At 36.5% G+C, this 21,245-nt stretch overlaps 1 protein-coding gene across 4 annotated transcripts in view; it reads left to right on the forward strand.

Annotated features, from left to right (window-relative positions):
* The window catches only part of BRCC3 (BRCA1/BRCA2-containing complex subunit 3), a 63,364-nt gene that overhangs the window by 34,567 nt on the left and 7,552 nt on the right, over positions 1 to 21,245 (forward strand). For 3 of the 4 annotated variants that reach the window (XM_058713290.1, XM_058713291.1, XM_058713289.1), the window contains one exon: positions 3,664 to 3,738. The exons of the other annotated variant lie outside the window; for it this stretch is intronic. In XM_058713290.1, the coding sequence (XP_058569273.1) occupies positions 3,664 to 3,738 (75 nt within the window). The remainder of the gene's footprint in view (positions 1 to 3,663; positions 3,739 to 21,245) is intronic. 4 annotated transcript variants of the gene reach the window in all.

The raw sequence follows: 21,245 nt of genomic DNA on the forward strand, positions 1-21,245 counted from the left end.
TCAACAACATGAATGAACCTGGAGGACATTATGCTAAGGGAAATAAGCCAGACACAGGAAGATAGATACTGAATTATCTCACTTATATATGGAACTAAAATAGTCAAAGTCCTAGCAGCAGAGAGTGCAGAGTAGAATGGTGGTGGCCAGAGCTAAGAGGTGGGGGAAATGGGGAGATGTTGGTAAAAGGGTACAAAGTTTCAGTTATGCAAGATAAATTCTGGAGAGCTAATGTACAGCAATGTGACTATAGTTAACAATATTATATACGTGAAATTTGGTAAGAGAGTAACTCTTGTGTTCTCATCTCACAATTGAACCTCTTTTTAAAATTATTTATTTAATGTATTTAATATATTTCTTTCACAATGATACCTCAATAAAACTGTTCATTGAAGTACAAAGCACTGCTTTCCTCTGAACTTCTGAATGACTTAATTTGAAACATTTTAAGTATTAAGAACAAACTTATTTTTGTAGGATGGTGAAAATTAGTGGTCTAAAAAAATTGTCGGAGGGAAAACTTTTTAGCTGGAAATTATCCTCCATGTTAGTTCCAGCAGTTTCAGAATGTGTTTGCCATTGTGTTCTCAGTAAATGGTGCTTCTCCTGTAAAGGAGAAGTGCTACTATAACGGGAAAAAAGAGAAGAATTGAATTCTCAGTCACTGGAGCCTAAAGTGCTTTGAAAGATCACTGAGTGTCTTTCTTAAATTTGAGTCTGTGGAAGTAAAGTGACTTATCCAAGACCATGCAGCTGGGCAAGTGCAGGGCCAAAGCTTACCCTTGTATCTCCTGAGAATGTCAAGGCCCAAATCTATCTAAATTAAGAAGGCACTGATGAGGTCATCAAAATCATCAATAGAAGCACTGCTTCTGCACTAATAGAAACAGGTTTTTTAATGTTTATTTACTTATTTTGAGAGAGAGAAAGTGAGAGCGAGAGTAGGGGAGAAGCAGACACAGAGGGAGAGAGAGAATCCCGAGCAGGCTCCATGCTGTCAGCAGATGAGGGGCTTAGTCTCACAAACTGAGAGATCATGACCTGAGCAGAAATCAAGAGTCAGGCGCTTAACCAACTGAGCCCCCCAGGCGCCCCTAGAAATAAAGTTTGATTGGGCTAGAAGCAGATGATCCTTCTCTTCCTTTGTTTGAATTCCTGAGCCTTATCCTTGTCTTATCTTACTTTCCTTTAAAATTTTTGCTTCTGACTTTATTGGGTTACAAATGATCTAGAACATACATATAAATCAAGTTTAGGGCTAGAATGTCATCACACATAAAATAACGGAGACACCAATGAACAATGAAAATTATGGCGCCCATTGAGTGTTCTGGGGGTTTTTAACCACCTTAATATTTAAGACCTTATTTTAGCTGCACAGTGCTATTTTTTTTCTTGCTTGTTTGTTCATTGTTCATTTTTCAAACAGCTTTTTCAAGGCATAATTGATATATACACAACTGTACATATTTAATGAATACAATTTGATGAGTTTGGACATATGTAAATAGATGTCATACCATCACTCTAATCAAGGTAATGGACACATCCAGTACCTCCAAAGTTTCCTTGTGTCCTTTGTGGGGTTTTTTTTTTTTTTGGATTCATTTTAATTTTGTTTTTGTGGTAAGAAGAGAACATGAGATCTACCCTCTTAACAGAGTTTGAAGCGCACTGTACCTTATTGTTAACTACAGGCAAATCTTTACAACTTATTCATGTAGCATAACTGAAGCTTTATGCCCCTTGAATGACAACCCCCCCCCCCCCTTATCCCTACCCCCGCCCCCTGGCAACCACTATTGTATTCTCTGCTTCTAGGAGTTTGACTGTTTTTAAAAATATGTTTAATTTTCTTTGTAGCATTTATCCCTAACACAAATTAATCATTCATTTATTTACAGTCTCTTCCCTCCATTACACTGTTATCTCCATAATTGTGGGGATCTAGTCCATGTTGTTCACTAGTGCCTAGAGCAGGGCCTGCCACATCATAGCCATTCAGTAACTCTCTCTTGAGTGGTTTGATTGTGTGATTTGTTTCTTTAAGTATGTCCCCTTTTCCATCGCTGATGCTGTTTACTTGTGTTTTCTCTTTTTTCTTGCTTGTGTTGCCAGAGGCTTATCTATTTTGTTGGTTTTTTCAAAGGTCCAGCTTTATGTTCTCTAGATCAATTCAGTTTCTTAGCTTTTTAAAAAACTTCCACTTTTCTCTTCATTAATTTCTTCCTTCTATTTCATGTACATTTTATTGTTGCTGTGTTGTTCTTATTATTTTTATCCTAAATTCATGAGGTGAAAAGTAGGCTCATTTTCTATCTCCCTTGTTTTCTCATAAATACTTCTAAGGCTATACGTATTCCTCCTCACTGTGGCCTCATTCCAGAGGTTTTGATGTGTGGTAGTTACAATGGCTTTTGTTTGTTTGTTTTTTTACTTCTGATTTGTGTTTCCAGTCATTATTTTCTCTTCAACCTAAGAGTTATTTAGAAGTGCATTTAAAAATTTCCAGATTTGTCAGTTTAGGAGGTTTTTTTTTGTTTTGTTTTGTTTTTTTTGCTATTACTTTAATTTTTAACACATTATTGTAACTGTGGCCTGTGTGATATTGGCTTTATGGAAATTTTTTGATATTTCCTTTGTTACCTAGAAAAGAGGTTCGCAGATGACAACCTGTAGGCCACATGGGCCTGGTGCCTATTTTGTAAATTAAGTTTTATCGGAACACAGCTGCACTCATTTGTTTACTGGTTACAACTGCACTGCTGAGTGGTTGGGATAGAGACTCTGTGGCCTATGCAGCTTAAACCATTTACTATCTGGACTTGTCATAAAAAGTTTGCTGGACTGGGGCGCCTGGGTGGCGCAGTCGGTTAAGCGTCCGACTTCAGCCAGGTCACGATCTCGCGGTCTGTGAGTTCGAGCCCCGCGTCAGGCTCTGGGCTGATGGCTCGGAGCCTGGAGCCTGTTTCCGATTCTGTGTCTCCCTCTCTCTCTGCCCCTCCCCCATTCATGCTCTGTCTCTCTCTGTCCCAAAAATAAATAAAAAACGTTGAAAAAAAATTTAAAAAAAAAAAAAGTTTGCTGGACTGATAACTTAAAACATGGCCAATTTTTGTGACTTTTTCATAGGGATCAAAAAATACGTATATTGTCTCTTGGGTCTCCGTCCCTTATATCCTTGTTAGAATAAGCTGGTTAAGTTATGTTGTAGTGATCCTTACATCCTTTTCTCATAGTCTGTGCTTTTGATTATACATATCTGAGACAGATGTATATAAATTTCCCATCCACTTGTATATTTTAGTCAGGGTTAGCTTTAGGTATTTTGAGGCTGTATTGTTATTGCATAAAGAGCATACAAAGGTTCATAACTATTATATGATCCTGTTGTGTTTTCCTTCATAAAATATGTAATAGCCTTCTTTGCCCATTTGTGCATTTATTAATGCATGCTTTCTAGAGAATATTATTGTTCCTGTCAGGTTTAGGTTGAACTAAATATATTAAGGAAATAATAAATAACAGTTTAAACAAGAAAGATTATTTCTTTCTTGAGTAGAAGTCTGGACATAAGTATTCCAGGGCTCTACGATGTCATCAGGGACCCAGGCTCCTACCTTCTGCTTCACCATCTTGGTATATGGTTTCCATCCTAAGGTCCCCTCATGGTCCACGAGACTTCTGGAGTTCCAGCCAGCACATCTCCATTGAGGGCCAGAAGGAAGAGGAAAGGTAGGAGGGCAAAAAGGGGCCCATCCTAGCTCAGCAAATTTCTAATAAGTGACCTCAGAAGTCCCAGAAAACAATTCCATCTCCTTCTCATTGGCAGAACTTAGTGAAGCAGTCACACCTAAGCTACCAGGGAGGCCCGTCAGGTAACTTTGCCTTGGCTAAAAATGGGCATTCTGTTACCAAGGAGGAAGGTGACACTGGACATTTTGGATTAGTCAGTCAGCAGTCTCTGCCACTGCCTGTTGCATGTTGTAGTTGTTGTTACTAGCATTTTCCTTTTATAACTTTTATTGTCAACCTTCCTCAGTTATTTTGTTTCAGGTATGTTCCTTATAAATAGAATATAGCAAGATCTTGAGTTACTTGGTTTTAAACAATGAGAGCATCTGTCTATTAATAGGTGAGTGTAACGCATTCACTTTATTATCGTGGCTGATACATGTGGCAGTGTTCCTGCAATTACATTTTTGCCTTCTGTTTGCCATGCTTTCTGTTTAATTCTTTTTATGTTTCCTACCATTTGTTACACTGAGTGAGTTTTCTGTTTTTTCTGTTTTAGAAGTTGTATTTACTGCTTTGATTCTTTTCGTTATTACTCTTAATGTTTTTTAACATTCGTTTTTTAAAATAATTTCAAATTTACGGAAAAGCTGCAAGAATAGTACAAAGGATTCCTGTGTACCCTTTACACAGATTCCTCAAATATCAAAATTTTATCATATTTCATTATTATTTTTTTTCTTTATACCTATGGATGGTTTTTCCTGAACCATGTGAGAGCTAAGTTACACACATGATGGACATTTCCTAAAGAACTGGTACATTTTCTTACATAAAAAAAATAAAATAGTTTCAGGACATTAAACTTCATACAATACTATTACCTAATCCACAGATAGTATTCAGATTTTACCAGTTTTCCTAATAACATTCCTTATAGCAGGAAAAGACCACTTTATTTTGGTCCACATGCAGCTTCACATACTGCACGTAACTATCATGACCTGGAGTCTCCTTTGATCGGAAACAATTCTTTTGCCCTCTGTGAACATAGTATTTTTGAAGATTGTAGGCCAGTTATTTTGGAAAATGTCCCTCATTTTGGGTTTGTTTACATTTTATCATAATAAGCTTCAGATTAAGCACTTTTGGCAATAACACCACAGAAGGGATGTTGTATTCTTCTCAGTGATTTGTAGCAAGAGGCACATGGTGTCAATTTGTGCCATTATTGGTGGTTTCAACTTTGACCAGATGCTTAAGGTAGTGTCTATGAGGCTTTTCCACTATAAGCTTACTATTCTTCCCTTTGAAATGAATAAGTATATTGTGGGGACTTTTACCATCCATCAATGATTCTTTCCTAAATTATTTATTACTAAGGTGGTTCTCAAAAGCAATGTTCTAATTCCATCATTCCTTTTACATTTACCAGATGGCATTCTACTCTCAGGAAGGGCTTTCCCTGCCCATCTGTTTATTTAATCATTTATTTATTAAAAAATTTTTAAGCCTTATTTATTTTAGAGAGGGAGAGTATGTGCATGTGCGTGCAAGCAGGGGAGAGGCAGACAGAGGTGGACAGAAAAGTGGGCTCTGCGCTGACAGCAGAGAGCCCGATGCAGAGCTCAAACTCACAAACCATGAGATCATGACCTAAGCTGAAGTCAGGCGCTTAGCCGGCTGAGCCACCCAGGCGTCCCTCATTTATTTATTTATATTCATGTGTGTGTCTGTATTCTTTATTTTGTTCAATGGGTTCTAATCCATTATTATCATTAGCTATTTTGAGGCACACATTGTTTCAGAATCAACCAGTGGAAGCTCCTCCCGTGTTCTTTTGCCATATTCTCCTTATTCTTTGAGCACTACTTGATTTTCTGGCACAAGAAGATGTTCCACCTTCCTCTTGTCCTTTCCCGGATTCAGCTCTCGATTCAGCATTCCTCCAAGGAGCCCTGGTTCCTTTTATTTTTTAACAGCTTTATTGAGGTATAATTGACATACAATAAACTACACACATTTAAAGTATATAATTTGCCAATTTGCCAATAAATTATATTTAAAAAATAAAATGATGTAAAGATCAAAAAAGCAAAAAAGTATATAATTTAATAAGTTTTCACATGTGCACACTTGTTTATACCATCACCACAATCAAGATAATGAAAATATCCATCACCCTCAAAATGTTCTTCGGATCCCTTTGTAATTCCTCCCTCTCATCACTCCCTGTCTCTCCTCCAACCCCAGGAAACCCTGATCTGTGGTCACTATAGAGTAGTCTGCATTTTCTATGGGAAAATATACATACGTATAGAATCATAGAATATGTACTCTTTTTTGTCTGTCTCATTTCATACACCAGAATTATTTTAGGATTCATCCATGTTATAGCATGTATCAATAGCTTACACCTTTTATTACAGAAAAGTATTAAATTATATAAATAGTAGCACAATTTGTTTATCCCTTTGCTTGCTGATAGACATTTGAGTTCATTGCAGTCTCGGTTTATTACAAATAAAGCTACTTTGAACTTCTGTGTACAAGTCTTTGTGTGGATATGTGCTTTCTCTTCCCTTAGGGAGATACTTAGGAGCACACTGGCTGAATTATATGGTACATGTATATTTAACTTTCTAAGAAATTGCCAGACTATTTTCCAAAACAACCTGCTTATATTTTTGACTGGGATTATATTGAATATTGATCATTTTGGGGAGAATTGACATCTTAATAATATTGAGTGTTCCAATCTATGAACATGGCATATGTCTCCGTTTATTTTAGGTCTTTAATTTTCTCAACAATGCTTTGTAGGTTTCAGCATACAAGTTTGCATATCTTTTGTCAGATTTATCCATACACATTTCATATCTTTATCCTATTGTAAATACTATTGTTTTAATTCCAATTTCCTATTCTTCATTGCTACTATATAAAAATACAATTGATTTTGTATATTGAGTTTATATCCTACCTTGCTAAACTTATTTGTTAATTTTAGTACCCTATTTGAACAGTCCATTGGATTACCCACATAGATTTTCATCTGTGAATAAAGGCAGTTTTTACTTCTTCCTTTCTAATCTAGATGCATTCTGTTTATTTTTCTTACCTTACTGTACTCATTGGAACCTCTAATAAGCTGCTGAATACAACTGGTGAGAGCAGTCATGGTAGCTCTGTTCCTGATCTTTGGGGAAATCATTCAGTTTTCTACTATTAAGTATGATGTTACCTGAAGGTTTTTTTTTCCCTTACTGATTTGAGGAAGTTTCCTTCTATTCCTAGTTTATTGAGAGTTCTCTTTTTCTTCAGTAATAAATGTTGCATTTTATCCAATGCTTATTTGTATCTATAGTGCTTTTCTTTTTTAGTCTGTTAATATTGATGAATTACATTGACTGATTGTTTTGATTGCTAAACCAACTCACATTCCTGGGAAAAACTCCATCATTCGTGATGAATGATCCATTTTATGTACTGCTAGATTTGATTTGCTAAAATTTTGTTCACAATTTTACATACATGAGAGATATTAGTTTGTAGTTTTCTTGTAAAGTCCTTCTCTGGCTTTGGCATCAGAGAAATCCTGACTTCAGAAGGAGAGTTCAGCAGTATTGCCTCCTTTTCAATTTAATGGAAGAGTTTTTGTAGAATTGATATTCTTTCTTCCTTTTTAGTAGAGTTCACCAGTCAAACCTTCTGGGCCTGGAGTATTCATTGTGGGAAGATTTTTAACTACCAATTTGATTTATTTAATAGATATAGGGCTATTCAGATTATATAGTTCTTCTTGAATAAGCTTTGGTAATTTGTGTCTTTCAAAGGACTTATTTCATCTAAGTGGTTGAATTTATTGGTATAAAGTTGTTATGATAATATCTTTTATTGGTTATTATCTGTAAAATCATAGTAATGTCTCTCTCATTACTATATTGGTAATTTGTTTCTTTTTTCTGATAGATCTGGCTAGAAGTGCAATAATTTTACTGGATATGTCAAAGAATAACCTTTGGTTTCATTGGTTTTCTCTGTTTTTCTGTGTACTGTTCCATTTATGTCAACTCTGATATGTTATTTCCTTCTTTTTGCTTACTTTTTTTTTTAAATTGAGAGAGAAAGTGCAAGTAAGCGAGGGTGGAGTAAGAGAGGGAGAGGGAGAGAATCACATGAGGGTCAGATAGAGAGAGAGAAAGAAAAGTGAAGCTCATGTTCACCCAAAGCAGGGCTCAAACTCACCTGATGCAGGACTCGGACACACATACTGCAAGATCATGACCTGAGCTAAAGTTAGATGCTTAACCAGCTGAGTCACAGGCACCCTCTTTTCACTTACTTTGAGCTTCACTTGTTCTTTTTTCTATTTTTTTAAGGTGGATGGAAGCTGAGTTTATTTGAGATCTATTTTCTTTTTTTCTATATAAATTTGTGTAAATTTCCAAGTATTCCTTTAGTTGTATCCCACAAATCTTACTGTGTTTTCATTTTTATTCAGTTCAAAACATTTTGTATTTTTCCTTTTTGACTTCCTGATTAATCCACAGGTTATTTATTTAGTTAGTTTTCTGTTTTACTGAGATATAAACAGCAGAACATTGTATAAGTTTCAGGTATAGAGCATAATGATTTGATATATGTAAATATTGTGAAATAATTGGCACAAGTTTAGTTAACATTGGCCACCTTGCATAGTTACAAATTGTTTCTTTTGTGTGTGTGATGAGAACTTTTAAGATGTACTCTCTTAGTAACTTTCAAACATATAATACAGTATCGTTTTTGTTTGTTTTAGAGAACGAGAGAGAGAGAGAGAGAGAGAGAGAGAGAGAGAGCGCAAGTGGGGAAGAGGGGTGGAGGGAGAGAGGAGAGAGGGAAAATCCCAAGCAGACTCTAGCTGTCAGTGCAGAGCCTGATGTGGGGCTTGACCCAATGAACTGTAGGATCATGACCTGAGCCAAAATCAAGAGTCCGACACTCAACTGACTGAGCCACCCAGGTGCCACTATGATACAGTATTGTTAACTGTAGTCATCATGTTCCACATTACATCCCCAGGACTTATTTATCTCATAATTAGATGAACTTGTCTATTAAAGAAAATGGTTTTAAAATTAGATACTAAAGTCAAAACCAACTCTATGCGCCATAAGAGTCAAACAAAATACAAAGATTCAGGAAGGCTAAAACTAAAGGTATGTGGGAACAGTAATACGGCGGGGCTGCAGTCATAGCCAGAGCAGGACCAAGGCAAGGAAGTCCACTATTGCACGATTTCTTCTCTTTTTTTCTTTTTTTGGCGTATTTTCAGTGAGATTTTTTTCCTTATTTTATTTTTTCAAGTTTTTATTTAAATTCCAGTTATTTAACATGCAGTATAATATTAGTTTCAGGTGTGCAATACAGTGATGCAACACTTCTGTACAACACCTGGTGCTCATCACCACAAGTGCACCCCGTGATCCCTGTCTCCTATTTAACCATTCCCCACCCATCTCCTCTGGTGACCATCAGTTCCTTTTCTATACTTAAGAATCTGTTTCTTGGTTTCTCTCTTTTTTTCCCTTTGCTTGTTTGTTTCTTAAATTCCACATATGAGTGAAATCATATGGTATTTGTATTTCTCTGACTGACTTATTTAGCTTAGCGTATACTCTCTAGCTCCATCCATGTCATTGCACATGGCAAGATTTCATTCTTTTTTATGGTCAAGTAATATTCCATTGTTTGTATATGTGTGTGTGTGTGTATGTGTGTATATACATATATATACACACATATACACATACAACACACACACACACACACACACACACCATTTCTTCTTCATTCATCAGTCAGTGGACACTTGGGCTGTTTCTATATTTTGTCTATTGTAGATAATGCTCCTGTAAACATTGGAGTCATGACGCCCTTTGTATTTGTATGTTTGTATTCCTTGGGTAAACACTTAGTAGTGCAATTGGTAGATAATAAAGTAGTTCTAATCTGTAACTTTTTGAGGAACCTCCATACTGCTTTCCACAGTGGAGGCACCAGTTTGCATTCCCACCAACAGTACAAGAGGGTTCCTCTTTCTCCACATCCTCGCCAACACCTGTTGTTTCTTGTGTTGTTGATTTTAGCCCCTCTGACAGATGTGAGGTGATATCTCATTGTAGTTGTGATTTGTATTTTCCTGATGATCAGTGATGTTGAGCATCTTTTTTTTAATTTTTTTATTTTTTTTATTTTTTAATATATGAAATTTACTGTCAAATTGGTTTCCATACAACACCCAGTTGATGTTGAGCATCTTTTCACGTGTCTGTTGGCCATCTGGATGTCTTCTTTGGAAAATGTGTATTCATGTCTTCTGCCCTTTTTTAATTGGATTATTCATTTATTGGGTGTTGAGTTTTATAAGTTCTTTATATTTTAGTTACTAATCCTTTATCACATATGTCATTTGCAAATATCTTCTCCCATTCCATAGGTCGCCTTTTAGTTTTGTTAATTGTTTCCTTTGCTGTGCAGAAGTATTTTAGTTTCATGAAGTCCTAATAGTTTATTTTTGCTTTAGTCTCCCTTGCCTCAGGGGACATATCTAGTAAGAAGTTGCTATGGCTGATGTCAAAGAAGTTACTGCCTGTGTTCTTCTCTAGGATTTTGATGGTTTCCTGTCTCACATTTAGGTCTTTCATCCATTTTGAATTTATTTTTGTGTATGGTGTAAGAAAGTGGTCCAGGTTCATTCTTCTGCATGTTGCTGTCCAGTTTTCCCAACACCAGTTGTTGAAGTGACTGTCTTTTTTCCATTGGATATTCTTTCTTGCTTTGTCAAAGATTAATTGACCATATAGTTGTCTGTTCATATCTGGGTTTTATGTTCTGTTATATTGATCTATGTGTCTATTTTGTGCCAGTACCTTATTGTCTTCATCACTACAGCTTTGTGATATAACTTGAAGTCTGGAATTGTGATGCATCCAGCTTTGCTTTTCTTTTTCAAGGTTGCTTTGGTTATTTGTGGTCTTTTGTGGTTCCATACAAATTTTAGGATGGTTTGTTCTAGCTCTGTGAAAAATGCTATTGGTATTTTGGGAGAGATTGCATGAAATGTGTAGATTGCTTTGGGCATTATAGACATTTTAACAGTATTCTTCTTATCTATAAGTGTGGAGTGTCTTTTCAGGTCTTTGTGATATCTTCAGTTTCTTCACCAGTGTTTTATAGTTTTCAGAGTACAGGTCTTTCACCTCTTTGATTAGGCTAGGCTTATTCCTAGGTATCTTATTATTATTGGTGTAATTGTAAATGGGATTGATTCTGGGGTGCCTGGGTGGCTCAGTCGGTTGAGCATTCAACTCTTGATTTTGGCTCAGATCATGATCCCAGGGTTGTGGGATCAAGTCCCGCATTGGGCTTCATGCTCAGCGTGGAACCTACTTGGAATTCTCTTTCACTCTCCCTCTGCTCCTTTTTACCACTTGTGTGCTCCCCTCTCTCTAAGAAATAGATAGATAGATAGATAGATAGATAGATAGATAGATAGATAGGATCGATTCCTTAATTACTCTTTCTGCTACTTCATTATTGGTGCATAGAAATGTAACAGATTTTTCTATGTTGATTTTGTATCCTGTGATTTCACTGAATTCGTATATCAGTTCTAGCAGTTTTCTGGTGGAGTCTTTTGGGTTTTCTATATAGAATGTCACGTTGTCTGCAAATAGTGAAAGTTTTATTTCTTCCTTGCCAAATTGGATGCCTTTTATTTCTTTGTGTTTTAGTGCAATGGCTAGGAATTCTGGTACTATGTTAAATAGCAGTGGTGAGGGTGGACATCCCTGTCTTGTTCCTGACCATAGAAGAAAGCTCTCAGGTTTTCCCATTGAGGATGATATTATATGTGGGTTTTTTCTTATATGACCTTTATTATGTTGAGGTATGTTTCCTCTAAACCTAATTTTTTGAGGGTTTTCATCATCAATGGATGTTGTACTTTGTCAAATGCTTTTTGTGCATCTATTGAAATGATCACGTGGTTGTTATCCTTTCTGTTACTAATGTGGTGTATCATGTTGATAGATTTGTGAATATTGAACCACCCTTGCAGCCCAGGAATATATCCCACTTGATCGTGGTGAATGATTTTTTAATGTAGTGTTGGATTTGGTTTGCCAATATTTTATTGAGAAGTTTTGCATCTATCTTCATTGTCATTCTTTTTTTAAAATATAATTTATTGTCAAATTAGCTAACATACAGTGTGTACAGTGTGCTCTTGGCTTTGGGAGTAGATTCCCATGATTCATTGCTTACATACAACACCCCGTGCTTATCCCAACAAGTGCCCTCCCCAGTGCCCAACCCCTTTTTCCTCTCCCCTTGCTCCCCCCACATCAACACTCAGTTTGTTCTGTGTATTTAATAGTCTCTTATGGTTTGCCTCACTCTCTGTACTTTTTCCCCCCTCTTCTTCCCCCGTGGTCTTCTGTTAAGTTTCTCAGATTCCACGTATGAGTGAAAACATGATATCTGTCTTTCTCTGACTGACATTTCACTTAGCATAATACCCTCCAGTTCCATCCACATTGTTGCAGATGGCAGGATTTCATTCTTTCTCATGGCTGAGTAGTATTCCATTAATGGGATCTTTGTCTGGTTTTGGTATTAGGGTAATACTGGCCTCACAGAATGAATTTGGAAGCTTTTCTTCCATTTCTATTTTTTGGAATAGTTTGAGAAGAATAGGTATTAACTCTTTTTTAAATCTTTGGTAGAAATCGCCTGTCTAGGTATCTGATCCTGGACTTTTGTGTGTTGGGAGATTTGTTATTACTGATTCAATTTCTTTGCTGGTTATGGGTCTGTTAAAGTTTTCTATTTCCTCCTGTTTCAGTTTTGATAGTTTATAGGTTTCTAGGAATTTATCCATTTCTTTCAGGTTGTCCAATTTGTTGGCATATAGTTTTCCATAGTATTCTCTTATAATTGTTAATATTTGTATGGTGTGGGTTGTTATTTCTCTTCTTTTATTTGTGATCTTATTTATTTGGGTCCTTTCTCCTTTCTTTTTGATAAGTCTGGCTAGAGGTTTATCAATTTTATTAATTTTTTCAAAGAAACAGTTCCTGGTTTCATTGATCTTTTCTATTGTTTTTTTTTTCTTTTTCAGTTTCTGTCTCATTTATTTCTGTTCTATTCTTTATCATTTTCTTCCTTCTGCTGGCTTTAGGCTTCGTTTGTTGTTCTTTTTCTAGCTCCTTTAGGTGTAAGGTTAGCTTGTTTGAGATTTTCCTTCTTGAGGTAGCCCTGTATTGACTGATTTTCTGGTTGAGCCATTCATTGTTTAATAGCAGGTTATTTAGCCTCCATGTATCTGTGGTCTTTTCCAAAGGTTTTCTTGATATGTATCTAGGTGCCATTTTCTTACTTGTTTTGTGGTGGTTTTTGTAGTTTTCCCCCGATCCTTTCTTCTCTTGCTCCCTTTCATGTTTTGTTAGCTTTCTTTAGTGATATCTTAGATTCCTTTCTCTTTATTCTTTGCATAGCTATTACTGATTTTTGACTTGTGGTTACCAATAGGTTTGTATATAACATCTTCTGAATGTTACAGTCTATGTTAAGTTGATGGTTGCTTAAGTTACTCCTGTACCCCCCATGTTTTAGGTTTATGGTGTCATATTTTAATCCTTTCATTTTATGACTCCCTTGACTGATTTTTGGAGAAATACTTATTGTTACAGCTTTTCTATTTTTTACTTTTAATACTCTCACTTTTGGTCTTTCATTTCAACTCAAAGAATCCCCTTTAGTATTTCTTATAGGGTTGGTTTAGTTGTCATGAACTCCTTTAGTTTTTGTTTGTCTGGGAAGCTATCTCTCCTGTTCTGAATGACCACCTTGCTGGATAGAGTATTTTTGGCTGCAGGTTTTTCCCATTCAGTACTTTGAGTGTATCATGCCACTCTCTTCTGGCTTGCCCAGTTTCTGTTGAGAAATCTGCAGCTACCATTATGGGTTTTCCCTTAAGCTAAGGACTTCTTTTGTCTTGTTGCTTTTAAGGGTTTTTTTCATTATCATTATATTTTACAAATTTAATTACAATATGTCTTGGTATTGGCCTGCTTTTGTTGATTTTGATGGGAGTTCTCTGTGCCTCTGGATCTGGATGTTTGTTTCCTTCCTCAGATTAGGGAAGTTTTCTGTTGTTATTTCTTGAAATAAATGTTCTGCCCCCTTTTCTATCTCTTCTTCTGGGATTTCTATAATATGAATTTATTATGAATGTTATTACATTCAATGGAGTCACTGAGGTCCCTAAGTTTATTCTCATGTTCCATAATTCTTTCTCTCTTTTGTTCAGCTTCATTATCTTCCATTATTTTCTCTTCCATCTCACTAATCTGTTACTCTGCTTCTTCCAGACTGCTGCACAATGCATCAGGCCTGTTTCAAATCTCATTTATTGCATTCTTCATTTTTGATCCTTTTTCTTAAGTGTTTTATCTCTGGATCCGGAGGTTATTTAGAAGTATGTTATGTAGCTTCTAAATACTTTGATATTTCCATATCTTTCTGTTGTTGATTTCCAATTTAATTCCACTGTGTTCAGAATAAAATACTTTATGTGACTTGAATCCTTTAAAAATTATGGAGAATGTGTTATGGCCCAGTATATGGTCTATAGGTAAACTTTCTGTGTGTATTTGAAAAGTTGTTCTACTGTTGGGTGAAGTGTGCCTATAAATATCAATTAGATCAAGTTGTTTTATAGTGCTTTTCAAGTCTTTATCCTTACTGATATTTGTGTCTACTGTTCTATCAATTTTTGAGAGAAGGTTTTTGAACCCTCCAGCTATAATTGTGGATCAGTCTGTTATAGTTCTATCAGTTTTTTATTAATATCTTCTTAAGCTCTGTCATTAGGTGTATACATGTTTAGGACTGTTATGTATTTTTTATGAATTCACCTTCTTGTCATTATGAAATTACCTTCTCCATCCCTGTTAATATTCTTTGCTCCAAAATCAACTTTGTCTGATATTAATATAGCTATACCTACTCTCTTTTGAGTATTGTTACCACGTTTTGTCTTTTTACTTTTAGCTTATTTTTGTCTTTAAATTTGAAGTGTAATTCTTGTAGTTAGCATATAGTTGGGTCTTCCTTACCATCTTGCTGTTTGTTTTTTATTTGTCTTACCTGATTTATGTTCACCTTTTCCTCTTTTGCCTTCTTTTGGATTGAGTAATTTTTATGATTTAATTTTATCCCCTTTTTAGGTCTATTAGCTATAATTTTTTGTTATGTTACTTCAGTGCTTGCTTTAGGGAATATAGCACATCATCACCATTGACATATTGGGTGGGATAACTGTAGTGGTGGTGGGACTCCTGTATATTTTGGGGTGTTGGGCAGTAGCATCCCAGGCCTTTACCTGCTAGATGCCAGGAGCACCTCCTCAGTTGTAGCAATAAGAAATGTTTCCAGACATTGCCAGATGTTTCCTGAAGGGGAAAACCATCTCTGGTGAAAAACCGCTGGTTTACATATTTTTACTTATCGCAGTCTGCCTTCAAGTGGTATTATAGTAGTTCACATGAAGTATTAAGAACCTTGGAACACTATACATCCACTTCTCTCCTGGTTTTTGTGCTAATGTACACAACACGTAGATTTTACTTGTTTGTATGTTATAAAAACATGTTGTTATTTCGTTTTACTTTAAACAATTGACTATCTTTTCAAGAAATTTAAATAAAAAAGTGTCATGTAGACAGACATATAGATATGTATATATACATAGTTATACAGACATATATACATGTATACAGTTATACATATATATAGTTATACATTATGTATGTATATAGTTATAATAGTTATTTTAAGATGCTTGTCCGCTAATTCTTTCATCTTTGATATTTCTGTTTCTGTTGACTTATTTTTTCTTGTTTATGGGTCACATTTTTCTGCTTTTTCCTATGCCTAGTAATCTTATATGAATGCCAGGCATCGTTAATTTCACTAATTGTCCCTTTGAGGTTTCGTATCTAGCCAGAAAGCACTTTGCTTACCAGCTTTTCTCTTTTAGCTTTTTTATTGTTAGGAAAAAAACTCATGTACCTCACCTTATTTCTTTTTCCTTTCTAAGGAAAAGTTAATAGGCTTCTGCAACTCTAAGGAATACTTTGTCACCAAAAATTAAGGAACATTTGGACTGAGTAGATTGGAAGGCATGGAGAAAGAAAAAGGAGTTAAACCACTCATTCCCAAACTTGGCTGAGCACTGGAATCACCCAAGTAGTTTAAAAAATACACTGAGCCTATCCAAAAAGGCTACATACTACACAATTCCAACTATATAGGACATGCTACAAGAGGAAAAGCTATAGAAACAGTAAAAAGATTGCCAGGGGTTAGGGAGAAAAGAGGACTTTTAGGGCAGCGAAATTATTCTGTATGATATTATAATGGGGTACATGCCATTATACATTTGTGAAAACCCACAGAATGTACACCAAGAGTGAGTCCTAATGTAAACTATGGACTTCGTGTGATATTGATAAGTCACTGTAGGCTTACCAGTTATTACAAAGGTACTACTCCGGTGCAGGATGTTGCTAATGCTATGCATGTGTGGGGACATCTCTGTACCTTCCTCTCCATTTTGCCATGAACCTAAAACTGCTATAAAAAATTTTGTGTGTGCGCACGCGCGCGCGCACACACACACACACACACACACACACACACACTTGCTCTGGATGTCTGGGTTCCTCCCCCAGAGACTGTGATTTGTATCATAGGTAAAGAATGATGCCTGGGCATCAGGACTTGTAAAAGAGCTTAAACGTTCTCACCACAAAAAGAGGAATGGTAATTATGTGATGTAATGGAGGTGTTAGCTAACTCTATGTTGATAATTATTTTGCAGTGTATAAGTGTATCAAATCAACGCCTCGTATACCTTAAACTTACACAATATTATATATCAATTATATCTCAATAAAGTTGGAAAAATAAGGAAAGAGAAAAAAGACAATTACATATTTAATTTGTTGCTGAACAGTCAAGGAAGTTTTTGCTGAAGAAAGCATTCTTTTTATTCTTTACTAAGATATAATTGACATATAACATTATGTTAGTTTCAGGTATGCAACACAATGATTCAATATTTGTATACACTGTGATATGGTCACCACAATAAGTCTAGTTACCAACCCTCACCACACAGTTACAAAAATTATTTTTCTTGTCATGAGAACTTTCAAGATCAACTCTCTTAGCAACTTCCAAATATGCAATTCAGTATTATTGACTATAGTCACCATGCTGTACATTGCACCCCGGGACTTGTTTATTTTATAACTTGAGGTCTGTACCTCTTGATCCCCTTCATTCATTTTGCCCATCCCCCTATCCCTTCCTCTTTGGCAATTACCACTGTGTTTTCTGCATCTATTAGTTTTGTTCACTTATTTTGTTTTTTAGGTTCTACATGTAAGTAAAATGGTGTGGTATTTGAAGAAAGCATTCTTAAGCTGTTTTCTGGTGGATGAGTAAAAGTTAGCCAAGTAAAAATGGCGGGGGAGGCGGGGGAAACTCCAGGTAGAGGAAACAGCATGTTGGAGGGTCAGAGATGGGAAGGAAGTTGGGTATACATGAGATTCTTTTTTTGCATTTGTTTTTTCCATTGCCACTCTTTTTATTGTTTGTATATTTGACGACTATTATTTCTGTATGTAAATTTTACCTTCCTGAATTCCTTTATTCTTTGAGTTAATTTTACCTTTGGTTTTTTGGAGACTTCTAGATAAATATCATATTTCACCTGTAAGTAAAAATAGCTTCACTTCTTCAATTTCTGTACTTGTAATTGATTTCTTATGTATAACTGTATTGGCTAACATCTATTTTACAACATTTAAATAGTAGTGGAAGTAGTAAGAACTTGTGCTTTGTTTCTGATCCTTGTGGAAATCCCTGTGGCATCTCACTCTTAAGTAAGATAGTATTCAGGACTAAGGTTAACATACTTTTTCATAGTAAGTAAGTATGCCTGAGTGGCTCAGTCAGTTGAGCACCTGACTCTTGATTTCACCTCAGGTCATGATCCGAGGATCATGGGATCAAGCCCCACATTGGGCTCTCTCTACCTCTGCCCCTATCACCTGCTCACACACACACTCTCTCTCTCTAATAAAAAAAAAGATACATTCCTACTTTTGTCTTTTATTCTGTGTTGTAATCAGGATTGAATGTTGAATTTTGTTAATTTTTTCAGTATCTATGGAGGCAATTAATACTTTCTTCAGATCTCTTAATATGATGTATTAATAGATTTCCTACCATTGAACCAAGCTTGGCCTCTGAAAAAAATATCCTGTTGAATTGCCTTAATGTGATATCAGGCTTTGCTCACTGATATTTTGTTTATTATGTTTGCATAAGTAATCATAAGTTTAGCTTTTTTGAATTTTTGGTACTGCTTGAGTCAGGTTTAGTCATCCATATTGTACTTGCTCCCCAAGAATTGTTTGGACTTTTCTTTCATTTTTTTAGGCTCTTGTGCAATGTATGTAGCATTGAGGACAATGTATTGTTTGAATATTCCCCAAAGGAAGCAGCAGGGTCTTTTATTTGGGGGGTGGTAGGTATTCCCTTGGTATATTTCTCTGTTTGCTATGGAAATTGGTCTGTTTATGTTTTCTTTCCTAATGAGGTCAATTTTGGTAAATTGTATTTTCCCATGAAACTATCCATTTTGTCTTGTTTTCCAATTTATTTGCAGAGAGATTGATCTGCCGGATAGTCTCCTATGGTATTTTACATCTCTCCTTTTTAATAGTTACCTCCTCCTTGTCATTTCATATTTTGTGTATTTGTGTTTTTTTCCTTTTCCCTCTTTGATTATGTTAGCTAGTAGTGTGTCTATTTTGTTAATTTTCTCAAAACAATCATTCTTTATATTAACTTGATTGTTTTTTTCCTCCCAATCGCATTAGTTTTTCTTGTAGCTTTCATTTTTCCCTTCCTTTATATTTTACTTCAGTTATTTTATTGTGTTTTATCTTAGTAATTGGAGTTTAGGGGTTAATTAATATATTTTTGGTCCTTCATTGATATATAAGTGCTTAAGGCTATGATTTTCCACTGATCTCTGCTTTAAATATATCCCACAGATGCTGGGATAGTAGTATTTTCATTTTCATTATTTTTTTAAAAACTCCTTTTAGTTTCCATTTCACCCACCCATTGTGCTCCAGTCTTCCTTCCCTCCAATCTGGTATCTACGATGTAGCCTATTTGAAATGGTCCTGCTCCCTAATGCCCTCAGAAAAAAAGCCCCAAACTGGAAGCTGTTCATGGTTTGCCTGTTTCCCTAGCTAGAGTCTCTCCTGGTCATATCTATGCCCACGCTGCCTGCAGTATCTGTTCCCCTTTACTACTTAGTGAATGCCTACTCATTTTTGAAGACTAAGCTCAAATTTCGGAATGCTTCTCTGAAACTCCTTAATACCTAGTACCACCCAAGCTAAGTATTCCTTCTCAGAACTAAGTAGGACACTTTATTTCCTTTATCATAATACTTAAACATTTTATTTTAGTATTTAATCTCTCTAATAGCATTGTAAGATCTTTGAAACAAAGGCTTGCCTTTTGTCACTGTACGCCTGGTGCTCAGAAAATAATTGTTGAACAATCCCTTTGGCAGTAGACTTCCACACTAGTATCTTAATATGTTCTGACCTGTCAGAAACTTAATTTGCTTGGTTGATTTTAGCTTTTCAGTTGAAGTGAAATGCATATAGAAAAGTGCCCTAATTTTAATGTTCAGCTCAATAAGTTTTCACAAAGTGAAGACACCCATGCATCCGCGACACAGATCAGTTCCAAGAATTTTCACAAAGTAAATGTTCCTATGAAGTTGCAACACATAGCGATAGGTGCCATTTTATTTGGCCCAGTTCTTGTAGCTGCTCTCAACAGGAATACTGGGAATAACTATTCCAGCTATTACAGTTGACCCGTAAACAGCAGAAGGATTAGGGGTGCCGACTCCCTGTGTGGTAAGAAACCCACGTAGAACTGTTGGATTGTCCACAAACTTCACTACTAATAACTCACTATTGACCAGAAGCCTTAATACAGTAACATAAACTAATTAACACATGTTTTGTATGGTATATGTGTTATACACTGTGTTCTTACAAAAAAGTAAGCTACAGAAGAGAGAATGTTATTGAGAAAATCATAAGGAAGAGAAAATACAGTCACAGTCCTGCACTGTACAAAATCTCCTTCCTGTGGAGCTTAGACCCCTGCTGTCCCACGGCCAACTACAGTTCATTAGCAGAAGCAGGATCTCTGCCCTAAGCTTTGCATCTCTGCCTCCATAGGTTGCGGGGTTGTAGTTTTGAGTGAACTGACAGAGGCTCTAGCCATTTCCAATAGGAGTTTATGGAAATGTGTGTCCAGTCCCATTTCTGCTCTTAGTCCTGACAAACTTCGGTAGGAAACCCTACTAAATAGCCTTATGGCAGCAGGAGGCTGACTTCTTCCAGGTGTTTGGAATCATCAGTAATAACAGTCACCGTGGGGCGCCAGGGTGGCTCAGTCAGTTAAGTGTCTGACTCTTGATTTTGGCTCAGGTCATGATCTCACGGTTCGTGAGTTGAAGCCTTGTGTCGGGTCCTGTCCTGACAGTGAGGAGCTTGTTTGGGATTCTCCCAATCTGTCTCCCTCTGCCCCTCCCCTGCTTGCACTCTCTCTCCCTGTCTCTCTCAAAATAAATAAATAAATAAATAAAGGGGCACCTGGTGGCTCAGTGGTTAAGCCTCTGACTTCAGCTCAGGTCATGGTCTTGCGGTCTGTGGGTCTGAGCTCCATGTCGTGCTCTGTGCGGAGAGCTCAGAGCCTGGGCCCTGCTTCGGATTCTGTGTCTCCCTCCCTCTCTCTCTCTCTGCCTCTCCCCAGCTTGCACTCTGTTTCTCTCTTTCAAGAAGTAAACATTAAAATACATACATACAGGGGCGCCTGGGTGGCGCAGTCGGTTAAGCGTCCGACTTCAGCCAGGTCACGAACTCGCGGACCGCGAGTTCGAGCCCCGTGTCGGGCTCTGGGCTGATGGCTCGGAGCCTGGAGCCTGTTTCCGATTCTGTGTCTCCCTCTCTCTCTGCCCCTCCCCCGCTCATGCTCTGTCTCTCTCTGTCCCAAAAATAAATAAAAAACGTTGAAAAAAAAAATTTTTTTTAAAAAAAAAGAAAAAAAAATACATACATACATACTTATAAAAAAAATAACAGTCATGTATATTACTGCAAAGGGCCTTCTGCACACCAAAAGCAGCTACTTGGATGTGAGGAGGGGTGCTTGTAATTCTCCATTATTTGGGTCCTACCTATTATTAGGGTATAGAGCCCAGACACATTCTGCTGGATGCGAAAGAGAGAGAGGAGGGCTAGAGCTTATGCTGCTGTTCTGCCATGTGCCAGTGAGGCCTCACAGTG

This window comes from Neofelis nebulosa, chromosome X, assembly GCF_028018385.1.
Source record: "Neofelis nebulosa isolate mNeoNeb1 chromosome X, mNeoNeb1.pri, whole genome shotgun sequence".
Taxonomy (NCBI): Eukaryota; Metazoa; Chordata; class Mammalia; order Carnivora; family Felidae; genus Neofelis; species Neofelis nebulosa.